Genomic DNA, 12591 nt, shown 5'->3' with positions numbered 1-12591 from the left:
ATTGCTCCTCAATGTTTAGCAACCTGGTACGAGCTTTGTTTATTTCTTTATAAATAAAAAAATGTAGAAATGAGTACAAATTTGTACGATTTTGAATTGTATAGAGTAGTATGTGTTGTTATAGCAGTCAATACATCTATTTTCTATATTGTCCAGAAGGAGCAGGAACCAAAAAAAGAGAACATTTTGGACCGCAAAGGGCATAAATTGTGTCAAATAAAATTCTAAACTTGGAAAAAAGTGCTTTTTGCCGTATATTTAGCCGTAAATTGCATAGTGAGGTGGTCGTAATAAAAATATGAAAGACAGTATGTTATGAAGTTTGATCAGAACACTTTTTGTTTTAACTGAGAAAAAATTTTTAAAGTTGAGCATCTACATCATACCCCGGCACTGTTCTGTGCTCGCTCTTCACTGCAATGCATGCTGCCATCAGCGGCTGAATTGTTTTGCAAGGTTGATAACATGCATGCGGTGGTTCATGCGATAGTTGACCGCTTTTTGAAAAGAAAGTTTGTGGTGTGTTCACAGCAGCAGTTGTTTAGAGAACTCTATTAGGGTAAACAGCATTGTTATTGCGGTCGTAGTATATGCCTAAACTGTAAGCTCGAGCAGTCACCTTCTAGCAGAGGAGCATGGAAATAATAATAAAAAATGATCATTATCATAACAATTAAGATGGGTTGTGTGCAGGTGTTAGGCAAAATGATAAGTAAAGAGAGATGTGTATATAGCCAGTGCTGGGATTTGTAGCATCTTTTGATGGTCGTTTCAGCTTTTTTTTTTCTTTACCTCTCTGTGAAGGCGACAGCTCTCAGTCCTCTTTTCTTTGGGAAAAGCAAGAACACTTCTTTATTTCATTATTCGTTAAAATCTGTTGTCAGCAGTTAGTGATATGATATGATGTTTTTTTTTCTTTTCTCTTGCAGCCAGTTAAGGAGCAGCCACCAAAGGAGAACTTTGCCGATGCATTTCTGAAAGATGTGAGTGCTTCTTCTTATTTTTATGCACGGTACTTATAGTCTGTTCACAGTTTGTTTGAAATATTGGTACGCTCTTATTGGGGTTGCTTTTCATGCAAGAGCAGCTCACTGTTGATTGCACCAATGTAAGCATTTGTGAGTATGTTTATTGCACCATTGTAAGCATTTGTGAACATGTTTGTGTTAACTTGGTAAATATTACAAAAATTCAGTCTAATAAAAGAACTGCAGCACCTATTTGCTCATCATCACCATCATCAGCCTTACTACGCCCACTGCAGGGCAAAGGCCTCTCCCATGTCTCTTCAATTAGCCAGCTGCAACCAGAATATCCCCGTGCCACCTAACTTTCTGTTTCTAATTTTAATTTCATTCCTGATATTGCTGATTGGCTTTAAATGCCTTCAATTTCACTCGTGGCACTTTAAATGTCTTCCATATCGCTCTTGGCTCAGGTGCAGCGCTTGATACCTGTTGTCAGGGGATGCCCCACTGCGCTATATTGAACTTAATATCTGTGTCTTGGTGGGAGTGCATCTTTCTATAAGCTGTGGCCAATTACGCAAACAGAAATGGAAAAGTCATCTTTGCCTGATTCTGTCGTGTTCACCACAGCAACGTACAGGCTATTCCACTACTACTTGAATGGTTGAAGCCGGTGCTGTTTTCATCTCGGCAGTGTATCCAACCTGCTGTTCTTGCACATGCGCGATTCCAGCTGGAAGGCAACGAGGAGTTTGAGGAGTTCCTCCAGGTACACGGAACCCACAACAAGGCGGTCTGGACCAACGACACTCGTGCCCCTTCAGATGGGGACGCCAAGAAGGCCAAGCCTGGCAAGGCTGCTGGGAAGGTCAAGGAGGAAGAAGAGCCGGAGGGAGAGGATGATGATGATGATGATGATGAGGAAGGTCGGTGCTCTTTCCTCATTTCAGTGCGGGTAGCACTGAAGCGCTCTTCCTTGTAAAATTGTTCGCTGTGCAGTCCTGTAATGGCCAGATATGTTAAGGAAAGCTGGCATGAGGTCTGAGAGGGAGACCCTAGAAGTGTCCTTTACCGAAAAGGCGGGAAACAAGTGTGTTAGCATGCTGTCGATATCTTGAATAAATAAAGAGGTGTATGTCCTTTGGGCAACCACATGTTGATAACAGGTATTGAATGTTGTGCCGTTTATCAGTATACTATCAGCTGTTGGCTCATTGGTTTCCCCGATGGCTGTGACTGCAGTTACGTGTGAGTGTGGCTATGTGACTCCTTTCTTCCGATAAAGCATACTTTTGGGCGAGTTGGTGACGATCTTCCATAGCTACAGCGCGAGAGATCGGACTAGAGAGGACGACAGAACATAGCGCTGTGTTCTGTCATCCTCTCTTGTCCTGTCTCTCGCGCTGTAGCTATGAGATATCCTCTCTTTCATTGTTTCTGAAATGTTGTTTATCAAAATCGGAGTGTCCGTAGCACCATAAGGCTGTCTGTAGTCACAGGTACTACTGTATATGGAACGGATGCAGTATGAAAAGGTCAAGCTTATTGAAACATTTGTTATGTTCTTTGACATATGAAGGCACTTTTCTGGCATTATGTGCTGATTCTAGGTATATTTGCGAGTAATATCGCTATACTGCACAGTGCATGCATTTTGTACATCAGGTCTCGCTTTCAGGGCAGCACTCGGTTTATGCAGACCACTTTCAGGAGTAACACACGTTTCCCTGTTTCCTGTCTCTATCCCCCAGGTGGTTCTGATGAGGGCCCCGACGACAGTAAGGTAAGCTGGGTTTCTTAAGGCTGGTCAGGGTTGCTGACAGGCTGAATGTATACTGCAATAGGCTTTTATTGACTACGCTTCCTGTTTTGTAATGAGAAAGTGCATGTCACAGCAGTCATGGCATCTCAGAATGGCCCATGCTTTGACCTGTAGAGACGGCATAGGGCATGTCTGGCAGGTGTTGCTTGCATCAACGAGGAAGCTTGGTGAACCACAGAGCACAGCTGATTGAGTCTGTGGCTCACTTGTAGAAACACTTATAAAAGAATTTTACTGTTGTTGAATGCATTGCTTTGTTCAATTTCTCAAATCTTTTCCAACTGCATGGCTAGATTGTTTACCCAGCACAAGTCTTTCGTGCTGGTTTGCAATGGAGCCTTGTGCTGTAGCATTAGAAAGAAGTAGTTAAAGAGACTATTAAATGGGTTTGAAGATTGCTGGTAAACGTGTTTAATGTGTATAATGAATGGTTTTGGGCATTTGCTTGAATTAGGGGTTCGTGGAACGGAACTGGATATTTATTGTTAATTTTTAAAAAGCCCCTTCTTTTTTAAATTTTCAGGCCGATTGATCAGTGCATAATGATAGTTTTTGGAGCTATATTTTTCTAAACAGTATATGTCAAGGGTGGCCAGACTGCGGCTCACAAGCCGCATGCGACTCTTCGTGGGTCCAAGTGTGGCTCGCGACTTTCTGTCATCTGTACCCCCCCTTCAATTTCTGTCTCTAAAGACAGCTTCCCTTATATTCTAGAAGAGGTGCTTGCTTCACGAATGCCGCATCACAATGCAGAGGCACAGTGAGCAATCGCTGCATGAGTGGCATTCACTGTTACCGCCAGCTTTGTTGCAAGAATAAAAGAAAAATAACCACACCCCCGTTTATGTTGTGGCTCTTCACTAAAAAGATGGCTCTTTTAATATGCCTGTCTGGCCACCCCTGGTATATGTCAAGACTATGGTGATGTCATGATGAGTGAGAGGCCACCAGACACTAATCCGCTGCAGCCACAACATCATGGGTTCAGTATAACCTAGTATAACTCAGTATAACCTAGAGGAAAAGCGAGTGACATTACACTCCACCTACCAGGGAGATGCGCAGGAATTCTGGGAGGATAAAATTTGATATTTGGCTTGGCTATTGTTGAGCATGAAACATGAGTTTAGCCGTAACAATGCGACTTTTCTCGCAGCCAGTGCCGAAGAAATACTGTGAAAGTTTCGATACAGCCTAACACTTTCGTTGAAATCTTTGAGGAAGTGAAAAGCACACTATATTAAAACAATTTCACCTGCGCGCAGACGAGAGTGTCATGGAGCATGTGCGGATTCAGAGGCAGAATCCATGTTTTTGGCCCAGCTCTAGCCATACCGAATACGAAACCTCATCTTCCCAGTATTCCCGCAGTGTATGCAGCGCTCTTTAAGAAACTCGCATAAACGGTGGCGCCACCTTTCTCTAGGAAGTATCGAGAAACTCTATGGTCACGGGCACACTTACAGTATCCATGAAAGCAGTCTGCTTGTGTTGCTGCGGGAACCCTCCGACACATGCGAGCTAGGTCAATGCATTTGTGCACATGGTTCCGATTTGCTGCTGCTGCTATGGGTTCATTATTGCCAACAACTAGAGATGAGAAAGGCAGTGAACAACACATGTGCGGGACGGTGGTGACCCATGCTCAGGAAAAAAAGCTGCGACACCGGAAATCTGCACACTAAGCGTTAACTGATGACCGATATGTGAAGTTGAGCTCTTGCTGCCAATTTGAGAGGCAACATTAATCTTCTTTGAGGGCTGGCAAACGTTGGCTATTATTGGCGTTCTCTGTTTGATAAAAATGGTGTATTTTGCGCCTGCTTTTCTGAGGAAAAGAGACTCAGGAGAGCACCTTTGTGCTGTGCTACTGTCTTTTTGTTCTCCAGACAGTACAGAAGAGTGTGAAGCAACGGGTTCCGCAGCAGGTTCCACAGCAAAAACCAAAGGTGGGAACATGCGTCACGTGTACAAGCCAAGTTGTGGCTACGTGATGTCCTAGTGCTTGTTTTTTTGATAGTTTTTTCTTGGCGGGAAACATTGCCACAGTGGCGCTTTCTCTGTGGTAATGTTAAGCTTCTGCATTCTCTTGGGGGTCATTGGTGCAGAAACTGGAATATTTGCGCTGATAGCTTTATAAAGACTTCGGATGTAACTATGGCATGCTTATTCTTGCATTCGACTCAGAAATTGGATTTTGCACACAGATGTGCTTAATGGCCAGTTTTGCAGTGTTACTCACCTGAGTTATTAAAAATCAATGGCTAAACTGTAGGTCGTGAACCCAGCTACGAGAAGTAAGTCAGTCCAGGTCACTGTTGCCATTGCCCTCTGCTATGTGAGATATTAACCCTGCTTCTATTTAATACAGGGCTTGTTTTTTTTTTCCCCCTCCTGCAGATGGCGACATTAGTCTTGTCATCTGGTTAGTCTTGCCATTGCATGGCCAGATTTTTCTCACTGAATGCAATTTTGTTGACTTACTTAGTTTGCTTGGCTACAAAAATCAGTAATGATCCGCACTGAAAACTTAACACCACATAAGTGCCTCATGCACTCTCTACATTCTAGTTATATGCTGCACTCGTCAAATAGGTGTTTTTCACTGACACTTGGTCTACGAGTGTTTCTGACATGGACATCCTACAGACAACCACTTGGAGGAAGAAGCTCTTACACACAAGTGTTAACCATGGCGAGATATCCTGTAGTTGGATACAACTCAAGACCGCAGCGGCTTTTCCCCGTCAAAGGACCCCTTCCAGCCTATCGCGTCGGCCAGTTCTCATGAACCTGTTAGCGTGACAGTGCAGGACAGGGAAGATGTCCGGGTTAGTCCCCTCTTGTATTGTCACGTTAGCAAGTTCATGAGAATCGGCCGATGCTGTTGGCTGGAAGGGGATGCTTTGACGGTGAAAAGCTGCTGTTTTCTTGAGTTGTGCTTGCGTCGGGTTCAGAAAGTGGAATGCAATAAGACGGCCCTCAATACAGGTTGAACATGCTGATTTCACCTGCAGTTCTGGCACAGTGCTGGGCAGGCAAAAGTGGCTCGTAAAATGAAGAGTGGCAGCTTTTATATTTAAGATATGTGGGACGCTGCTCACGTCCCCTCCACAAGTGGCTAATGCTGCCCCTGCTAACACACAGTTCAGGTTGTAAGTCAGAAGTGTTTTAAAAGCATGGTGGTGATAATAAGCAGTGACTTTTAATGTCCACGAAATTTTTCATTTGGGCTTGTGTGTCGTTGATCAAAATGGTTTGAACCATTTGTGGCGAATGCATGAAATTTTCTCATCAGGAGTGAGCTTTTTCGGTGCTGTTATAACATATTTTTTTTCTTTGCTTTGTGTTAATGCTTGCAGCCCAAGCTTCCGGTGCAGGAATTTTCCTTCACATTAAAAGTCAAGGGCTTGCCTTACAGCTGTAAAAAGGTGGGTGTCCCGATAAGAGTGCACATTGTGATTGTTACCTTGAGCTATGCTTTCCGCTTAAGCCTGTTGCTACACAGGCCATTAATTGGTATATTGCACTGTTGCAACCTTTCGGCTCTTACTTTTTGCTCTTCTGTTTTTATCCCTTGGCATTGTTGTGGTTTGCATGTTAACAGTCAAGCCAAGTTGGTTGGTGGGATGCAATGTTTCAGCATTTTAGTTTATACTTTTGCTTTTCAGTTTCTGTCATGATGTCAGTTCAGGTTTATTTTCTGACGATTGAGCCAGGGTGCTACGCAAAATGCAAACAAACATGAATGCCCTTTGTCAAAACCCAGCTTTTTTGTTGTGTATCGGTAAAGCCCTGCATAAAAACTTTTTACTCGACTGGTACTTTGCGTTCATTTTCTTCATTAGCTGATGTTTTGGATGCTTTTTTTCCTTGTTGTGTGCTTGCTAGAAACAAATCAAGGACTTCTTCAAGCCTGCCAAAGTGGCAAGCCTGAGGCTTCCACCAAGGGTCAAAGGTGAGCAGATTTATGCAGTGCATCTAAACTTGTGGGCAGACCTGTTCTTGTATTCCCTCCTTGCTAGTTCTTTTTTCTTTGTGGAAAAAGTGTCTGTGCAAGTCTTTCAAAAACAAGAGAGCTCATTTTACAGTATGTTATATGAGCAATCCATCACGTCACCTTGCAGAAAGAATTTTGCTACAATATTTAAAATGAGCACACAGAATTAGCTGTGCCCACAGTGAAGAAGACTTGTACCTGGCGGACGTATAAGTCTCCAGGATGCGCTAAAAGTGATCTAGGTGCCATAAGTGTGACATTAGCTAGTAGTCGCCTCATTTTTAGGCATTTGCAAACAGAGTGAAACCTCGTTATAGTGAACTGGTTAAAAATCCTAAAATGTTTCTATATAGCCGAAATTCATAATATAAAATTGCATTGAAAACTTGTGCTAGAGAAGCTAAATTTAGTTAGCAAAAGAACGTCATCTGGGAGAGTGCATGCTTAGTGCATGCTTCTAAGGCATACACTAAGATCCCTGTACATGTTCTTAAGGCAAATTGTGACAGCTTGACTCTAATTGTAACCATAATCAGTTGCAGCTGCATCAGTATGTGCTCTTACTGATTGAAACCGCTTTTGCGTTTTTCAGTTTGGTGTGCTCAAATGTGACATTGAGCAGGTTTCAGTGTACCAGTTTAGGAAAACTGGTTTCAGTTGTTTAGCTTGCCCAAAAACTTGTTTTACTAAATGTCATTCGAAGCCTGTTATTCCTTGGTTTAGTCAAAAGCTGCATTAAAAAGATGGGGGCTGGGGGGGGGGGGGGGGGGTTCTCTGAATGATGACACCGAACAGGCAGTTTGTGGAATGGGGAGTTGATGTATTCAGCGATGCTGTCAGATTCAACACTGCCAACATGATTTCATTATCCCAGGTGATCAAAAATGTCTCCAGGAAAGTAATTTATATTTACTTATGTTCTTGGCAGTGAAAAAGGAAAAACTAGCAGCAAACTTTTAATCTGCTCTCCAGAGGACATAATACACTTCTCTGTTTCTCTATTCGGAGTATGCATATGTGCGTGCGCATGGGTTTGTTTGTTTGTGTTTGTGTGCGTGCGTGTGTGTGTGAGAGAGAGAATTTTTTTCTCTATGATTTCCACCACCAGGCATTGCCTACCTTGGCTTCAAAAAGGAGCAGGACATGAAACAGGCCCTCAACAAGCACCACAGTTTCATGGGTGAGTGCGCAGTGCAGAATTCGAAAAAAAAAAAAATTCAAAAATTTTCCTTTAAAATTAGGGTTCTCTATTACTGGGACAGTGTGCTAGTAGGGGGTCAGCAACTGGATGACCTAACAGTGCCCTGAGCTTTGTCAGGGCTCTTTTTCTGCATGAAATATACTTTGTTTCTGTGCCAACGTCATGCAGTCTTTGCTTCTCAATAGGTAGTTTAGAACCGTGCCTCTCATTTCAGTTTAAAGCAATATTTTTTGTGTTGACGTTTAACTCTCTCTTCACCCATTGTGAGCAGAGGACAGCTTTAGATTTAAATGGGTCAGGTAGGGATTTTGGTGCAGCAAAAGGGCAACATTTTTTAAAGAAAAGAGTTTGGTTTTAATGCTCCTAGAAAGATGAAAATTGTGGCTAGTTAGTTTGTTTCTTGACATTCAATTACAGTTAAGTTTTTCTATTTTGTATGACGTACGCATAGTTACTGGCTTGTACAGAGTTGTTGAACATCGTAAGGGTTCGTGTCGAGCACTCATTTTTTCCTTCTGTACACATTTAGTCTTGCACACTGTCGTAGCTTCTTTCAGCTGTCATGTTAAAACATACAACACAAGAACCAGCCATGCTTTTTTTTACACTTCTTGTTTTGTTTGCCAATCGACTCAGCAATATCTAGAAGCCTTAGAGTTGGTGAAAAATCATCCGTCAATTTTCCTAAATACAAGAAGGCGTGACAAATTTGAAAGCTCACAATATTGGCTCTACAGTCAGGCCATCCTCTCTAAATGAATTTTGAAATATGTTGAAAAACACTAGAAAACTTTCTGAGTGTGCACAATGCACAAAACTGAACACACATAGCACAACCCTTGCTCAGGAAAAGTTGACACGTTCTTCAGCCTGTGCCAGCGGGTGCAAGTTTTTACATAATAAACTTTTAGAGCTATTGCAGAAAAAGGCAGTGCTCTACATTTAGGATGTTAGGTAGATATGGGTTAACTGCCAGGTCTCTTGGCTTTTCAATGTCGGACCCTGCTCTTTCATGCCCTATTTTTCTGCGGCATTTAATAAGTGCCTGAACTGCACTGTGGAGCACGCTGGCATTGATGCAAATATCAGAAAGACTGCTGCGCTTATTAAATGCACCGAACACATGCATTAAGGTCCTAATTGCAGTTGGTTGTAGGTTGGTTTAAAAGGTGCTCTTACTGTTACATATGTAAACATTTCATTGCACCCTTTTATTTAGAATCAGAGGGGGAGGGTCCACTCAGTTAAGGGGATACGCGGGTGTTGAAATGAACATTTTTATTATTGTAAATATTATAATTAAATGAGGTGTGTATATGTGTTTTTTTTTTCTTTTTTCAAAAATATAATTAGTTTCAGCATATTTCACTTAATTCCTGTGCTATAGGAAGATAACTGAAGCCTAATTAGTTCAATTCTTACACGTCATTAAGACACTTTCTTTCTATATTTTTTGGTCTCGACTAAAATGGTGCTGTAGACAAACGCCTGCCGTCTGGAGCTATGCAAATTATATTGTTGAAGTACATCATCGTGTAAAAATGTTAAATTTTGTACAAGCGCCATAATTATGAACTATAGTTAGGTGACATTATGGTTCACAAAATTTGGAATGTTTAAGTCAGCCTTACAAAACCAGCATAGCTCCACAGGTTAGTTCTTTCTGAATTGAATGGTGTAAGACTAATTGAAATTGCGGCATAAAAACTTAATAAAAACTATCGTAAGGCTAGTCATGTTTTCAAAAAAACACGAAGCTGAGAAAATCGCATTTGAAGTGTGCTCGCCAGCCATTCGGAGGTTACTGTAGAGGCCTAAAAAAACAAACAAAAAACAGCGGAATGTCGACATTCCAAAAATATTTCACAGCAGCGATTAATACCAGGTAGCGGGGAAGGGGCCCATCTTTGAAACAAAGCCAAGTTGGTACCCATCGGGGACACAGTCATGGGAAGTGATGGGCACGAAGTCCTTCCGCATTTTGCTCCGAAATTGCCATTTCCAGACTTCGTAGGTGTGCAATATATAGATATTTTAGTAGTTGAAGGACGAATTTAGACCTTGTAACGTTTTAGGCAGGAACTTTACAGTGTATTGATCTCGAATGTGCCGTTTTCGCAACATCTAAAGTTTTGCATTTTTTGATCATCTCAAGACCCGTGCCTCCCCTTAAAAGTATGATGTGTATTTTTGTAGTGCCCCCTGTCCTTAACTATCACTTATTGTGCCCAAACCTGGCTTCTTTGATATGGAAAAGTCAAGTGTCACAGCTGCTTGTGTGGTATGATGTGCTGTCGGCTACCTCTGAGAGTTGTCAAGTCGGCGCGCTGCGTGCCAACAGTAGGAAGGAACTTCTGGTGTTTCAGTTGTGTTTTTCTGAAAGGTCTTCATTTGTCCATCGCTTGTTTCCGTTCGCTTTCAGCTGGCCACCGACTGGACGTCACAAAGTACACCAAGCAAGTTGCTCCTGAAAAAAAGTGGCGGCAGGTAAGCCTGCATGACAGTAATAAGCTCTCATATACAAAGCAGGCCCTGAATGTCTACTGGGACAGCCGCGTGTGTTGTGCCATGGCTGCCACTAATAGCTATGCCTGTGCAGTAGTATCTCACTCCTGTTGTCTTCTTTTTGGCAATTTCCATGCCAGAGAAAGTTTGGGGAAGCAACAGGCTACTTTGTCAGCTTGAAAGTTTTGCTTAATAGGAAAAAAGTTTAGCTTTAGCTCCATCTACATGATTTGAGTCAGAATTAGCTTCTTTATCTGATATGTTCGCAAAACTCGACTTAGTCAAGGTTCAGTGCAGTCGAGTTTTACGAATATATCAACTAAGGAAGCCAATCCTGACTCATATCACGCAGATGGAGCTAAAGCCAAATTTTTTCCTATTAAGCAAATTTTTATTAAGCAAACCTTGGATACAATAGATTGTTTTAGTGCCGCCGCGGTGGCTCAGTGGTTATGGTGCCCGGCTGTTGACCCGAAAAACGCGGGTTCGATCCCGGCCATGGCGGTCGAATTTCTATGGAGGCAAAATTCTAGAGGCCCACGTACTGTGCGATGTCAGTGCATGTTAAAGAACCCCAGGTGGTCGATATTGCCGGAGCCCTTCACTACGGCATTCCTCATAGCCTGAGTCGCTTTGGGACGTTAAACCCCTGCAAACCTACAAAATGGATTGTGTTATCTGTTAATAGATTTTTAAACACATTTGTTAGCACAATGGCTGGGGATCCTTTGGCCTTTTTGTTTTTATTATAAATTACCGTCCATTGTTTTCTTTTTTACAAAGGGAAGGAATAAGAGTGCTGTTTAATTATAGTTTAAGTGAGCAGACTGTTGAGCGAGTCGGTCAGTCATTGTCACATAGGTGACTGCGCACACACAAAGAAGGACGTGAAGGGTACGCAAAAGTACAGACTTGCTACTGAATTTTGTTCGGAAAACGTGCCTTTTTTTATACCCACCACCATCATGGACTATAGTGGTAATTTGAAGAATATAAAAAAATATTGCTTTTTCAAATAAAATTCAATCAAGAGTGCACTTGTTGTGTACGCATCATAACCTTGTTTATGTGTGCACAGTTACTCTTGTGACAGTTTAATTGCTTTGCACGCTTTTGCTCGGTTTGCTTTGAAAGCCTCATTTTGTTTGTTTTTTTTGGCGGCTTGCAGTTCGAAGACCTGGGAAACCCACAGGAGTCACTGGCAGATGTAAGCTGACACCTCTCGTTGAATTTCATCTTGCATTCTTCCGTTACAGTCGAACGTTTCAATTCCTCTGTAGCCTTGTTACCACATATTTGGGGTATGTACAGCACTTTATGTCGCCGAGAGAATTGTATCTTGGCGCAGCTGGTTTTCGCGGGAAGGAAAAGGAATAGTAAAGTTAAAAAAAAAGATGAGACAGTTTGATGATTTCATGTCTGAGGTGCTACAATTTTATTTGCAGACAGGGCGGATCTTCATTCGAAACCTGTCCTACACCATCACGGAGGATGAACTGGAGGCACTGTTCAAGAAATACGGTATGCCTCAGTTTTTTTTTATTATTATTATTTTCCTCCTGTCTCCCTCTCTAATTTCTATTTTGTGCATCTTTTCAATGAAAGAACGCCTTGGAGCAGTGTGTGTTGTAAACACTTCTAGCCGAAGGGACTTGGCTATGTTTTGGGCATACTGTGTTGGAGCATTGTTATAAATCTGCTGTGGTGCAAAAAGCAAGCTGCTTGAGTAGCTATTGCATTTGCCTCTCCTGTATAGTGTATTGCTTACCCAGTGCTAAAGAGTCTACTTACAAGGAAAGGCAGAGAGGTCAGGCTGAGTGAGTGCCTCCTTGAGTACAGTGCCTGCAGCATTGTACCCACAGTATTGCGATTGTCTGTCTGTTTCACTGAGGGACCATGTGGTAATCCGAGACTATTACCCTACCCCGTAAGCATTACTTCTCTAGCATTATTGTCAGTAGATATTATTGATACAGATAGTTTTTCGTGATTGTTCAAAAAACACTTCCGTCGAAAGAAAATGCGCACAAGATCTCCCCAGACCTGGTGGAATTGTCTGTTAGAGGGTAGTTTGGCATCATGGACACGAGGCGGT

General features: G+C 42.2%; 1 protein-coding gene across 1 annotated transcript in view; it reads left to right on the top strand.

Moving 5' to 3' along the window:
• Positions 1-12591, top strand: part of LOC149362722 (putative RNA-binding protein 19) — a 93633-nt gene that overhangs the window by 4104 nt on the left and 76938 nt on the right. The window contains exons 4-13 of the mRNA XM_089573186.1: positions 930-983; positions 1702-1894; positions 2720-2751; positions 4680-4739; positions 6153-6221; positions 6682-6748; positions 7899-7970; positions 10414-10478; positions 11665-11703; positions 11942-12017. Of these exons, the coding sequence (XP_089429312.1) occupies positions 930-983; positions 1702-1894; positions 2720-2751; positions 4680-4739; positions 6153-6221; positions 6682-6748; positions 7899-7970; positions 10414-10478; positions 11665-11703; positions 11942-12017 (727 nt within the window). The remainder of the gene's footprint in view (positions 1-929; positions 984-1701; positions 1895-2719; positions 2752-4679; positions 4740-6152; positions 6222-6681; positions 6749-7898; positions 7971-10413; positions 10479-11664; positions 11704-11941; positions 12018-12591) is intronic.

The sequence above is a fragment of the Amblyomma mixtum genome, chromosome 2 (genome assembly GCF_055824585.1).
Source record: "Amblyomma mixtum isolate Tamu chromosome 2, ASM5582458v1, whole genome shotgun sequence".
Lineage (NCBI taxonomy): Eukaryota > Metazoa > Arthropoda > Arachnida > Ixodida > Ixodidae > Amblyomma > Amblyomma mixtum.
The sequence above is the reverse complement of the archived record's forward strand: the minus strand, read 5'-3'. Positions and strand labels throughout refer to the sequence as shown.